Source organism: Seriola lalandi, unplaced genomic scaffold (genome assembly GCF_002814215.2).
Source record: "Seriola lalandi dorsalis isolate HSWRI2012SDOR001 ecotype SW California unplaced genomic scaffold, Sedor1 jcf7180002054267, whole genome shotgun sequence".
Taxonomy (NCBI): domain Eukaryota; kingdom Metazoa; phylum Chordata; class Actinopteri; order Carangiformes; family Carangidae; genus Seriola; species Seriola lalandi.
Window position 1 is genome coordinate 748,699 of NW_019524820.1, and position 14,392 is coordinate 763,090.

At 39.1% G+C, this 14,392-nt stretch overlaps 2 protein-coding genes across 2 annotated transcripts; both read right to left on the reverse strand.

The window, feature by feature from the left end:
- Positions 1-324: 324 nt before the first annotated feature.
- sac3d1 (SAC3 domain containing 1) lies at positions 325-3,701 on the reverse strand. The gene is made up of 4 exons (XM_023405212.2): positions 3,609-3,701; positions 2,458-2,875; positions 1,715-1,997; positions 325-1,347 (listed from the first exon to the last, which is right to left on the reverse strand). The coding sequence occupies exons 1-4, from the start codon at positions 3,671-3,673 to the stop codon at positions 881-883; spliced, it is 1,233 nt and encodes a 410-aa protein (XP_023260980.1). The 5' UTR covers positions 3,674-3,701; the 3' UTR covers positions 325-880.
- An 862-nt stretch (positions 3,702-4,563) lies between these two features.
- On the reverse strand, positions 4,564-8,929 carry haus8 (HAUS augmin like complex subunit 8). The gene is made up of 10 exons (XM_023405222.2): positions 8,732-8,929; positions 8,371-8,435; positions 7,808-7,869; positions 7,404-7,527; positions 6,940-7,047; positions 6,751-6,854; positions 6,385-6,543; positions 5,816-5,957; positions 5,244-5,385; positions 4,564-4,928 (listed from the first exon to the last, which is right to left on the reverse strand). Exons 1-10 carry the CDS (start codon positions 8,794-8,796, stop codon positions 4,802-4,804), a joined length of 1,098 nt encoding a protein of 365 aa, XP_023260990.1. The 5' UTR covers positions 8,797-8,929; the 3' UTR covers positions 4,564-4,801.
- Positions 8,930-14,392: the final 5,463 nt, after the last annotated feature.

Here is a 14,392-nt window from a genome sequence, read left to right on the forward strand (position 1 = left end):
TAAGGAACGGCACGGACCCTGCAGTTTAGACCACTACAAGATACCTGCACGTCTCATACTTTTGGTTCAGCTGACACCTCAAAAAGATCTACCAGGTACAACCGGTTCCTTGTCAGTTGGAGAACATCACAAGATTGCCACACTGGGAAAAAAAGTATTTAGTGTAACACAACACAAACACCTGAAGAAGGATTATCGCTTGTTTAGTCTTATCTTTGTAGTAGTTGGAGTGCGCTGACATCCTGTACAGATATCTGCTGCCCTCAAGTGGTAAATGGGCTTAAATGCACTAAAAGTTTATCAATGAAATTACAGGCCAAAGCGTTTCTTTTAGGTAACAAAATTTATTGAAAGATTTCTGAGGTACTGTATTTATGAGGATAAATGAACACTGTTGCACAGTAGATTTTCCAGCAGGTTTTCTGAAATACTGAACAAAAAGAATATAAACAGTAACAATATAAAAACAATTCACATCTTAAACTTCAAGTGCATGATGAGGATGAAAAAGCACATCCAGAAACAAGAGGGAACTTTTTTTTCCTGAATTCAGCCTCTCAGTTAGAGTAGACCCTTAGCTCAACAACAACAACCCTGACCTTAATCCTTCATCCTGAACATGCAGGACCTGAAGCATTTCATTTGTAAAAGATACTGGCATTGGGCAACCTAGATGGAAGCCCCAAGACTCAAATCAAACAACAAGATAACAAGAGTAGAACAATGAAACCACTTAACGAAACAGCTGCACTGCTGAAGTGTCCTTGAACAAGTGTTTAAATCACTGTAGGTTAAACTGTGAATTCCCTGTGGAGAGTTTAACAGGCAATTTCCCTATAAAGTATGACTTATATTACTAATTAACTCCTTGTTTTTCATCTCAAGCGCAACCGTGAATGATACTCACAACAGTGAGGTCTCTCTGTTTCTCATCCACTATGTTGTGATACAGTTTACAGTGCAGTTCCCCTTGTTCAGGCTCAGTGAAAGCAGCTTTGGAGAAAACAACTTGGTTTCCCTGGTTAACTTCCAGTCCGTAAGCCTGACAGAGTTGGGCTGTAAGTGACGTGTCTAAGGACAAGAGCTGACCCAGTCTGTCAAGGGGAAAGCGAGAGTTACGGCTGCTGTATCCATGGCTGAATATTAGCAGCAAATCTCTACGACATGTCACCAGGTGCCGGTGGAGCGCACAACACTGCAGGAAGTTCAAATTCTGTGCCAATCGGAGCAACCGTACAGGGTTTCGCTCCAGAAAAGCCCGGTTGATAGACAGAGAAAGCCTGATGGCAGGAGTGCTGCGGAGCCTCTCAGGGAGCTCCATGATGTGCTGTGTGGCACGAGCTGAACCTGCAGGAGATGAAGAAATAGAAAATTATCATCCAACATGGAGAAATCATCCCAGTTAGTTTACAAACTTGTAAAATCATTTTCAAGCACAGGAGTTGTGAATCTGCTGTGCACAAAAGAAGCCTTACATAAAATTTGCAGTTACATATGCCTGCCTTTGTATAAGTAATGAACACAATCTCTTATTTCTTCAACATAAACTTATTCATGAGGCATGCTGAACTTTTCAGTGCTCTGCATTAGAAACCTGCTCATACAACACTGGTTTCTTGCCTATTTTTGCTTTTAAGACAACACCTCAACATACATACAAATATATGAATGCAAAACCCTGTAAAGCATTTAATTATTACATATAGCAACCAACCCAAGTTGTAAAGAAGACCAAGAGCCTGAAACTCTTCCTGGTTGGGATGCCGTTCTGTTCCAGTTGCATAGCAATCCAAAAGCCAGCTCAGATTCTCCTGTAGGTGTGTGTCGTTAATGCGTGGGTCGTAGAGCCGCAGCGGCTCACCACAGAGGCGATAAGAGGCATAGATGAGGAAGCGTACTGTCCGCTCTAAAATGGCCACACAGTCCAACCCAGACACCCTCTGGATAATCATGTCCTGCTTCACACCACGCAGCCGATCAAAAACAAAGCTGTACACCTAAGAGATAAGGACAATTTTAACAAAAGAATATATGCCCTGGAAAGTTTAAAACAACAACAACAAAAAAAAAAATCTATATATGATTGTAACTTAATATTACAATGTTCTTCCTCAGCTAGTCACAACTGAGTCATGACAAAATCAATTGTAAACACCCTGCATGCTAGACCCAAAAGATCTGATGTCCCAAACATCAAAAATATTACAGCACATTTTATGGCCACCAGTCACTCAAAGTTTTGTAATTTTCTAGCCAACCTCACTTCAAAATCACAATACAGGTAAAGTTTGTATGGCACCATAACACAGAAGTTCAGTACAGGCTGCAAAACATACAAATCTAGACAGCTTGTGTTATGTATACAAACAACTGTATATAAACTCAAACTTCACTGATGTTTCAACTGTCATTAACGCTGTGCAGACAGGAGTACAAAATAGAAATGTAAATACTAGCCTCAGTCCATGGATGCAGACTAGGGGAGGCAGCGATGTCATCAATAAGGTAACGCACAGTTTTCAGTAACACTGCAGGTGGACGGAGGTCATTGGGGTTTGTCGAGTCTTTCCCAGCTGCTGGTCTGGAATACTCCTTGACAGAACGCAGGGGGTCTCCCCTGGGTCGTCGATCTCTTTCTGTGCCTGCTAACATCTCAAAACGATGAAGGCGGTTTTGTGTCTCACGGACCCGTAGCTCACGAGCAGGGCACATGGTCCGGCAGATCCCTCTGGGCACCGTTTCTTTCCCCTGTTGCTCATGTCTCTCATCCTCCTCCACCTGGCTCACCTGTGCTTTGTCTTGGCCTCGCCATTGTTCCTGGTTCTTCTGCCTCCACTCTCCTCCTGTTGGTGCATCCCTCCTCTGTGAGTAAGAGCTGTTTGGGAAAGTTAATTCATAGTTAAATATGTGGTTTAACAAGAAAAAGGTCTACATTACAAAAAGTAAACACTCAATCAATACCTTCTCTCATGCTGCCCCTTATCAACACTTGACTACCCACCTTCTCACAGCCAAATTTATTGGAGTGATGACTCCTGCTCTGTGTTCATCTTGTCTCTATACAGTTAAATATACATCTGCTTCAGACATTTCCTAAACACAAATACAATAAAAAGTATGCGTTTTTTTACAGTGTGGAATACGCCAAATTATTTAAAATCTACCATTTAACCTTATACGTACTAATTACTTTAAGTTGTAGTTTAAGTTACTTGCACTTCAAACTGTACTTCGCAATCTGTAACTCATTGCAATAACTGTTAAATTAAACTAAAATAGCAAATTGTTTAGTCAACCGTGATATGCTAAGTCAATCTAAGCTCTTTATGTTTAGTTAGTAGCTTTTAAATAATACATTAATATATTAGTGGCCACAGTAGGTGTATAACTGTAGTGCTAAACACCCAGCTAACGTTAACGTCTAGCCATTAGCTATAGACAGTTAGCTAGCTAACAACGATAGATAACGCGCGAATGGCACTTCGTCTACCTACCAATATGAACGTTTCACTAAGCAAGCTGTCAACATACAATAAAACTATTGGCTTTGAATACAATTTCTACGAAACGAGTAGTTTATTTTAAATAAATCCCATGTTTGTACTCACATGCGACGAGGCGCTCTCCTGCGGTTCATTGGTCTTTTACGCAGCTCGTCACTTTCCAGCATCATCCAATAAAATGTCTTTGTTGTTTTGCTATAACGTCACATCCGGAATTGTGATGGTAGATTTGCTGCTTGTGGAAGAAACTTTTTCATGACATTATACATTGTATGGTTTAACCCTCAAAACTATGCCTCCCATGCATCAGTGGATAAGCTCACCGAGCATTTTATTACAACATACTGATAATGGGGAGGGCCTCGCGTCGCTCTCAAAACAGCCTCTATTCTTCCTGGCCTTGATTCCACAAAATGTTAGAAAACTTCTTTGAGATTCTTGTCCATCTAATATGATTGCAACATATAATTTCTGATTTGTCAGCTGCGCACTGCTACCACGTGATTGGCTGATTGGATAATTACATGAATAGGCAGGTGTTGCTAATAAAGTGCTAGATGAGTGTAATACAGCGGCACTGGGGCTACAATGTAATGTTTAAAATTGGACTTCGCCTTTCTTCAAAAATAACCAGTATATTCATTTGATTATTTTCAGGTAATTAGTGAATATGCAGTACTATGGAAAAAATTTAGGCTCGTTAGATATTTAGATTCTTACACGACACAAAACCATGAGGGAGGCATCTGATCTGTACCAAGTACTCAAGAACTGGTGTTTTAAAAGCAAAGGATGGTCACAACAAATAGTGATTTAAGTTTTTTTCTAACTCTGCACTTTTTATTTAGTTAAATAAAAACTATTCATGGAATTATTTTTAAAAGCATCCTCATTACCTTTAAAATCTAAAATTTTTGTCCAGTACTGTACATTGAACATGCGCTTTTAAACTTGTCTGATCCTCCTAACTCTTACAACTCTGCTTATGTATTTGTATATGCAGCGGTAAGACTCCATTTAGATTTTTTTTTGCAGCTGTAGTTAAAACATAAAACTAGAATACCATTTATTGTTGTTTTTTATTTAACAATGTTCCATCTATAAAACAGAATCAGTCATCATTCAACATAAAAAATTCCCATTAATACAGCTGCAAAGAAATGAGAGTACACATAAAAGACAAATGGCACAAATATAATATATACAGACTGGGGAAATTGGTGTGTGTGTGTGTGTGTGTGTGTGTGGTGGGGGTTTCAAAGTGCATGTACTGTGTATCCCTTCCTGTGTTTTATCTTTCACTTTTTGGGGCAGTAGAGCTCGTGGGTTCTTGGTGTGCCGAGATGCTCCTCCTCAATACTTTGCTGGACATGGATTGTATGGCGGCAGACCAATGATGACAGTTCCAGCAGCTCTGAAAATGCACTGGAAAAAAAAAGATGGAAAGAGACCAATGTCTGAGTATGAGTGTAACCTAATCAATGGCAGTATGGATTTTTAGGTGCTACTGAATACTACCAGCTTAGAGTTCTTTAAAAATGAATTAATTTTTCACCTTTCCTTTTTCAACCACAGAAATACAAAATTCAGCTATTTAAAGAAGACAGACAATGAACAGTTACAACAAATAACTTTTAACTTACAGTGAAATAGTCTGGGAAGGAACAAAAGAGCAATAAATCGAAACACTGATAGCAGAGCAGACCATGTATACACAGCATTCTCTATATATGTGCCTACCCTGGCAGTTGCTGACCGATGTCCTTTGATGTCATTTTTATGTCCCTAAGGCACTCTAGAGAGCTGCTGTTGTCCTTATGATCTCCCTCTGTGCACTCCATCAGCAACTTCTCACTCTCCTTTAGGGAAGCTTCAGCTTTATCTAAAATGGGTAGATACAGTTGGATATGATTATCGTAACATTTATCATCAGTTCTTGCATAACACACATAACATTTGATGTTATAAGAGCACACACTGGTTAGGTCACATTCAGTCAGCTTGTGGAACAATTTTGTCAAATTGTCAAGATCCAGAGGCACACTGTTTAAAGTGACATGACTTTTGTGAAAACACAGAAAACCAATATCTTATAATAACCAATAAGGCCCTACAGGACACCAGTAGCTTTCAAAGTCAGAATTATACTGGTGATTTTATGTTACAGACTCATGTATTTGTTTGGTCTATGCTCCTGTAAGTGGTTTGAAGAGAACAGGACTGTGTTGGAGAAATGGGATATCACATATTTCCTTACACCGATTAGAATTTTCCAATGTAAGAATCAGAATTTTTAACATTGTAACTACAACCTAGAAATTCTCTTCTGTCCCCATCAATGTAGAAGTTCTTCACAGGCAGCTCATGTCGGGTGGTGTCAACAGCTGTTGCAAAACATTTGTAGTCCTCTGTGAACTGCTTCGCAGCCTCTGCCACAGGAGTCAGTGCAGCAATCTGATGGCAAATGATAAATTTGATGAGAATCACATGCAAACACATTGTGCATATTTTTTACAACAGTTTAAAAAAGGAAACCAGATATTCATCACCTGTTCTGATTGGACCTTATCAATCAGCACAGGTGTGACCCAACAAGCCTCAACAGAGATGAGTGTGAAAAAGCAGCAAGTGTCTCCAGTAATAAATGTCAGTTTTTGTGTTAGGATACTCATTTTAAATGTATATGATATGCAAGAATCATTCTGATTTCTAGATACGAGACACTTTTGCAATTTGTACTTGGTTCAAGATTCAGCTATGATTGTTGCTGCTTGGCAAGGAACTGACATTCAACATTATGTCTGTCATTACAATTGCAAATCTGATCACAAATTCAATGACACTGAAAAAAAGGTCACTACAAAGGAGAATTTCTCCTGACCTGCAAATCCAGTAGCTCATTTCCCAGCCTGTTCTTTTCTGCAAGCAGGTATCGGCACTTCTTCTCATGGACCTCATTACGCAGTGCCTCTTCTTCCTCCATCATCTGCAGAATCCTTGCCTCTGCCTCTGCTTTAAGTTTTGAAGTATTGTGCTCCATCTTCAGTCAAACACGATAGAGATAGAACCAGATCATTCATAACTTGGGACTGTTGAAAATGTGTTTATTTCCCACCGAACGCAGTGGACAAGTCAGTAAAAACTACTTGCATGATAGTTTTATTTAAAATTTCATTGCACACTGATTTAACAAAGCAGATATATTGAAAACAGTTATCAGCATATCTGCTACACTTGACTTACTCACCTTAGCTGTTAAGTATGCCAGTAGGAATGTTTGCATGTTAATGTCCCTCTTTTCAATCTCTGGGTTTCTCTCAGGTTCGGTGGCATTTTCTATCACTGTTTTATCTTAGAGAGATTCAAAAGAAAACTGTTATAGGATTGTCCCACTTGTGTTTAACTCCACACATTTTAGAAGTTAAAATCGGTTTACCTTTAATGACTGATATGTCAAAATCTGGTCGAAAGCAGTGTCCATCTGAGAAAGTAGACTGCAGAATACTTTTCCCGAGCAGTGATGGTTCTGTTTCACGTGACATTGCTGTAAGGAATATGACATGAATACGCAAATGTTACTTATAGATTTCATTTAGACAACATTACAGGCTCAATTAGAACTCAGGGGAAATAAGTTCTTCAAAAAGATCTTTGCACTACTGGGTTTCACCGCAAGATATCAACAACTGACTGAACTAGAATCATACACAATCTAAGTATCAACAACATAGCCTTGACACCTAAAATAAAGACCTTCTTTAAAGCAGTTTAAGTACTGGGACTGAACATCAATACTGCTTGGGCACACTACGGTTAGCATATTCTTTTCATTTAAATTTACAAGATCAAAATGAAAAATGTACTCATCTGTCATACACTGAATACACATTCAGTACTTACATGTTAGAGCCTGTGGGGCCATTGAGCGTCTTGGTGGAGTGCCCACCTTTGGTCTTACACCACTGGGTTTAGGTGAGGAAGGCCGTGGTGGCACAGCAATAGACTCATTGGTCAGTGAGTTACTCTGTTAATGGTTATGGGGTGCAAAAAGATACAAAATGTGTCACGTCAAAGGGGTGACAGTAACATACACAGAGAAATTAAGTCATATGAACTGCATATACACAAGGGGGACGGAAGAAAAAATATTAACTAATCATTTAAAAATTTCACAGAATACTGGAATCTTAAATCCATCTCCTAAGTAACAATACCTAATGTGCTTGGATTACCACAAGTAGCTAACATGCAAACTGTAAGAAAAAGAAAGGGGAAATTAAAAAAAAAAAAAAAAAAAGCAATACCTTTGAAAGTGATGTCTTCTCAGCAGCCTGCATATATCGAGACTTGACTATAGTTCCGCTTGCTAAAGTTTGACAAGAAATTTAAAGATATTAATAATTAAAGAAACAAAAAAACAGAAGCCTTGTATTCCAAAATTAAGCATATATGTGCTACATAGCTACAGCTACAAATTCTCCTTTAAGGGAAAAAAACATTAGTTCAATAATTCCAACATGGTCCAAAAAAAGTAAATCAAGATGTGGACATCTACAAGAACTCTCTGGTAAAGCTATTTGTGTCATTAAATATAAAGCTCTGAAGGGCACATAGTGTATTTTGCTGTGTTTTGAGTTTTCGAACATAAAAGAAAAAGATCATGTTACAGCAATGGTTTCAGAAGTTAATATGCACACTTAAATACTTTTCTGCGGTGACAACTTTGCATAAATGGGATATCATAACACAATTCAAGCTGAGTGTCACTACAAAGTAATCTTGGCACGTCACTATCAAAACTAATTGATTACATCCGCACACCCAGGTGTCCAATGCCATGCATTGTGAACTCAACGCAAATACTTACATTTAACACCTTTCTTCCCAGTTCCACTGTTGTTGGCTTTATTTGCATTGCTCCCACTTTTTGAGCTGAAAACAAACAAAAACGTAACACGAATAGAAATGAGAACAGTAATTACAATAGAAAAGCGGAAAGAACGAGCTAAACCCCAAGGCTAAGACTTAATGTTAGCTCAGCTACCCTTAAGTTACTTCATTGTTACAGTTCACAAAAATGTAAAGACGTGTACATTTATTTGCTTTTACATGCTACTTATTGGCTATTTGTTTGGTCCAGAATCAAAATATCTTAAAATTAAACTAGCCACAAATTTGCGAAACGAATGGCACTCGTTAAAATGAAGGGAAAAAACAACAAGGACTACCTTTTAGAGTCGGTGGAGGCATTTTTGAAAGTACTTGGCACTGTTGTTGTTCTTCTCGACGCCATGGTGTTTTGAAACAGACCGCGTTTTTCTTTCCGCCAGAGATAAGTTCGCCCAAAAGCTTTTTGCTGTTTACCCTACACTTCAATGAACTCCGCTTCTTTCAGCTGAGTGTGACAACAAACATGACGGATTGGGGAGGGTACTATTTAACGGCCCCGCCTGTACGCCAGTTTCGCGAGCCGACAGAAACAAGAACGGATACATTTGTTCCGCGCTGCTTCTTCTTCTTCACTGAACATTTAGCGGCGGATTGCAAATATGGAACGTGAATACTGACATCTGCTGTAATGGAGTGTGTACAGTCATAGTCATTGTATTAAACTTTCTTAATATTGTTTATGAATAAATAAATACCCTAATACTTTCTCAAGAGGATACCATATAACTCCACTCCATGGTGAACCTGACAGTAGGAGAAAGGTGATTGAATTTGATTATGGCCTGGTTTTCTGAAGTCCTACATTCTATATTTTCTATGTAATATCTCACAATGTTCACACAGAGCCACTTACTAATCGTAGCCTATGTCAATGGTTAGACTCCAAGCATGTAAGAATATGACATACTACCAACTCCTGGTGTTCTGATTTACAGATGTGTTAATTATATTATATAGATATTGGCTTTAGTTCCCAAATTTTCGATAATCTACATTTTATTTGAAGGTGGATTTTCCACAGTTTCTAGCGGGATCTCCCTCAATTCTACCCATAGGCTGATCTACATGACCCTATAAAGTCCTGATTCTGATTATTTTAATTAAATATTGTTTTAATTTTATATTTTATCAGTTTCGTCAATTAAGATTTTAGCTTCACATGCCATCCCTTCTTCTGCAGTGCTGTTTTCTTGCTCATACAGGGAGTAAACATAATAATATCAACATCTGTGCTATCTGTGGTCTTATTTTTGAGGCTTATGATGCCATTCTTTGTTGAAACTACGACAGAGAGATGCAAAGTGATTTATACAGGGCTGTTGCATTATACTGTACAATTATTCACTACTGTGTCCACACTTTGTAGTTGCACAAGCGAAAAATATGTTCGAGAAATAATGCAACAACTGCTCTGCATCGATTTCAGGGGATGTGAAAACCTACAGTTGCTCCAGTAACCACTAGATGGGTGTAAGGGTCTGCATTCACATCATTGTCAACAGACATTTGGTCACAATAATATTCCAAGTAAAAAAAAACTGTCAGGCTGTTAGAAACAGCATATTTTCCTAATTTTCTGTATATATATTAATATATTTAATTTGTTCACAATTTATTAGGAGGATAGGGCCAATGCTTGCCGCTGAATTGCTGGAAAGCTGTGTAAACACTGAGCAGGTAACTATCACAAGACTAACAGTGATGCACTGACTGACAATGATACACATGCAGGAAATATAGAGTGCCCAGTCCACCTAAGCCGCATGTGTGTAATTGGGGCACCCAGAAGTTACCCACAGACACACAGAGGAGAACTACAACTTCAACCCTTGATTTTGGCTCTGTAAGCCACTGGAAATGATAACCCCTCACATGCATGTACCTGCATGTGTGCGTCTTCATCCCATTTGTGTGGATATCTGCTTAGCAAGTTCTCTTACCTGCAGTTTACTGGTCGTTTGTGTGCTCAAGTCTTAAAGAACATAATGGGTGCTGATCCCACCTGTCTGAGCTGGTCTCATACAACAGGAAGGACAATAGGAAGAGTTGTGGGTGTGGGACTGGGTGGTAAACACTGGTAAGCAACTTCTGTGCTAAGTCACTTCCCCAGACATGGATGGATAAACCACTGGGGGTGGAGATGGGAAATAACGGTGGCTTGTGAGTTGGCATCTAAAAATTACAAATGTAGTGAATAATGCAGTGCAATAGTACGTTTTAGCCTTCACTATCCCATCGTACTATTCTAAATTTACTTTTTTAACACATTAGTTGAATTAGATCTCTATAAAGTGAGTGTGCTGGATAACATCCAGGTATTGAAGCTAGTTTTATTCTGACCTTTCTGCTTTAATGAATTTTCATGATAAAGGTTGAACATTTGGGCTTGGCATTAAAACAAATCTCTCACAAATACAGTCTGTATTTGTGTGCGCGTGCGTGTGTCCTACTTTATAAGTCCGCGTAAAGGCCGGGTCTTATCATTGCTCTACTCTCTCTCAGTGTAATAAAGCCTTGAGGCAGGCCGCCGTGTGTCCGTATGCTGGCAGTCCATCTCTCACCACCAAGCAATGCCAGGACCAATAGCTGCTTTGAGGTTGACAACTAGTGCTGTTGATGAACGTGATATGAGCAGCATTCCCTCTTTTGGATTCATGCAGTAGTATTTTTAGATTTTCAAACCATTATAAATGTTTTATTGATATAGTGGTTTCCTTTTACTTGTCTCTGGATTAAAGAATGAGATTCAATCCACCGCTGAGGAGCTGAAGTGAAAGAGTGAGAAGTGCATGTTGAAAGACATAACTATTAAGAGACATGGAGTCGCTGAATGAAAGTCCTTGTCTCCTTTCTCAGCCCACCTCTCTTGCCTCTCTCTCTGCTCCGAAACTCTGACGTCTAATGAAGGATTTGTCTATGTCACTGTGACCTCACTGATACTCCGCTTGGCCACATTTTTAAGATGATAAAAATTTGAGGCGAAAACAACTTTAATTCATGTTCTGACTGAAGTGAGAGAAAAATTTCTTTCAGCTCTCCCAGCACATGTATGTACACATGATTGCACACACCCAGCCATGCAGCCCACACAGTAGCCCCCTCTTCCCTTTGCGGTAAGCTGTTACTCATCACTACCCAGTCTGCCAGTCTGGTCCACATAGGCTTCCAGGAATGCCTCAGATACACACTGCCTTATACAGTAAAGCCAACAACCAGTATTTGCAGCATTTACATGGATATTTGAACAAAAACACATCACTCTAAATCTTATCATCATGCTTTTGCTTGTGGGTTTATTAATTTATTCAGCATTAAATAACTGATTTACCAAAGTTATAATCTTATTTGGTCATCTGACCATTTACTGGATCAGTTATTGTTTGGCTTTTAATGTATTTATCAAGATCTTAATATGCAGAGTCTATTTATTTATCTATTTATTTATTTTTTCAGCAGACAAAGCATTTCCGTCATATCTTGATGCAGAAGTGCCCGTTTGGTTTTTTGGCCGCCTCAGCGCTCCAGAGCAGACAGGTGTATGATTTCCTCGGTTTGCTCTTAATTGTAGAAGTGGCCCTTGCTATAGAAAGCATCTAAGGAAGGGTCTAACCTAACTCACCGTCACTGTATCTGGGTGGCTCTACTGGTCAAGTCATAATGAATGGACAAATGGATAAACAACTATTCTCACTGACATTCAGCGCGTTTCGACACTGAAAAAATCACCTGTGTAAGAATATATTTTTAAAGGAAAGTTGGATGAGAACATCGATTCCACTCCTCATTCTTCATAGTTATCATCACCATGTCCATCAAATCACCCAAAGCCTTGTTTTCCACCTCATCCATGTGTTGCTCACCTCCTAATTGTTTAATTACTGTGCTTATCTTCCCAGGATGTGACCTCAGCTTGGTGTTCGCTCTTGTGGATGAACCTTTGCAGCATGCCTGGCTCCAGTGCTGGAGGCTGAGGGATTTCATTACATCATTACAGGTCAACGGCTAATGTTCCTAAGTGAACAAAGAGTTGCAGGAGAAATTGTATTTTTTTTTTTTCCGTTTCTGAATGGCCAATCTAAAATGTAACATATATCATTAAACTGAGGCAGAATGACACTCAAATTAAATTACAGTTACTGGTAAGTGTTGCTTAAGCATATATACTGTATGTGTGTGTGTGTGTGTGTGAGTATCTGTATTTATGTATCTATGTGTTAAGCCTCCATGTGAATTTTTGCAAATGAAAGATGAGCACCATATAAGCAAGCATGACTGGCTGTGTGTGTGTGTGTGTGTGTGTGTGTGTGTGTGTGTGTGTGTGTGTGTGTGTGTGTGTGTGAGAACCATGTGCAGTGCTTTAGCAGGGCAGTGTAGCGTGTAGTGCAGGAGTGAGCAGAGGCGGCCCGGGCCAGCACAGCCCCAGTACCCTGGTAATCCCTGCGTTTTCAGGAGCCCTGGCCCGTACTTGATGAGCTTGAGCAAGAAAAAGGTTGCGCTCTCTCGTGTGTTTCTCTCTCTCTCTCCCTCTCTTTCTCTTTCTGTCGCTCACTCTTTTATTCCCCCTCTTTTTCTCATGCCCCCCTCCTCCTCCCCGTCCCCTGGAGCCACTTTGCGAATGAATGGATTCCAAGTGTTTACTCAGCAACTCCGTCTGTCACTCTGTCCCTCTATATTTCTCAGGATCTCATCAAAAAGAGGAAGAGAGCCTGCCGTCAGAGACCACCAGAGATTATAGGTGTACATTTGACGGACAACTGGAGAATATTTTGGGGAATGCATTGCACATCCTTGCAGCTGTGACTTCAGATGCATGCATGTTCAACTCATTCTGAATGTCTGATGCACAGGCAAGATTTAGGGTCACAAACCAGTTTTTTTTTTTGTAATGCTTTCAGGAATGCATACATAAACAACCGCTGTCTTTTACTGTTGGCTTTCTATCACTCACAGAAACTACTAATTTACTGTTTAAGTAAAATTTCAAATTTTCAATTTTATGTTTTCTGTATAAAAGGAAGCAAATATATAAAGAATTGAATCCAAAAACAAAATGTCCCTTTTTGGAGTGAAGTATCATATCAAATTTATGCAAAACAAACAGGAACATTTTCTGGATGATGGTGGGCCACCTCACTCTGAGGCAGACAAAATGAGGACTATATTACTTGCAAATGTCAATTATGTTTGGGTCCATAAATCATAGTGATAAAAATCAATAAATTGCTCCCAAACCCAGTGTCAATCTAGTTGGTGATGTTGAAATGATTTATAAGTGATAATATTGTTATTCATTTCAATATGCCAAAACAGCATATTCAGGCTAATTTGTTTTTGGCATTTCCATCAATTCTTGAGTCTTTGGTCACGTTTACACATTAAAGTGTGATTCCAGCTACAGTTAGAAAACTCAATAACTACGGCCTCCAAGATAAGACAAGTGTTTGAGCTATACATCACAGTGAGATCCAACCACAACACTGCAACATCACTCAACATGAACTTGAATCAGCGGGGCTCCAGCTCTCATTGAGCTCTACTTCAGGGAATTCTCCATCTTCTGTTGTTTAATCCACCACTAAGATAAAAGATTTACAAAAACATGGTTCCCCTTTTTTTTCTTTTTTCTTTTTTATTGTCTGTAATATAGCAGTTTAGACAATTGTTTCTATGTGTTTGTTCTGATAAAAAGAATATTACAATTTATAATTAATTTATAGATCCTGATGTGGGTTCCAGTGTTGCAGCATCATCCTGATATTGGGTGGTGGTGGTGGTGGGGGCCAATATCAGCCATTTTGTAATCATAGTAGCACTGGGTGGAACAGAAGGTTTTCACTGCACACAAAGTTTGTGCATGTTGGTGCATGGATGGGTAAAATACAGTGGCTAGAATCGTAAATACATAACATATAGAGAGTGTCAAGGTGCAGAGAAGTGTA

Coding starts and splice junctions, on each gene's coding strand:
- haus8 (XM_023405222.2), bottom strand. CDS start 8,796: ATGGCGTCGAGAAGAACAACAACAGTGCCAAGTACTTTCAAAAATGCC. Junction 7,870..8,370: donor TGGGAAGAAAGGTGTTAAAT/GTAAGTATTTGC, acceptor GTCAAACTTTAG/CAAGCGGAACTATAGTCAAG. Junction 7,528..7,807: donor AGAAGACATCACTTTCAAAG/GTATTGCTTTTT, acceptor AACCATTAACAG/AGTAACTCACTGACCAATGA.
- sac3d1 (XM_023405212.2), bottom strand. CDS start 3,673: ATGATGCTGGAAAGTGACGAGCTGCGTAAAAGACCAATGAACCGCAGG. Junction 2,876..3,608: donor AGGAGAGCGCCTCGTCGCAT/GTGAGTACAAAC, acceptor TTTCCCAAACAG/CTCTTACTCACAGAGGAGGG. Junction 1,998..2,457: donor GTCTGCATCCATGGACTGAG/GCTAGTATTTAC, acceptor CTTATCTCTTAG/GTGTACAGCTTTGTTTTTGA.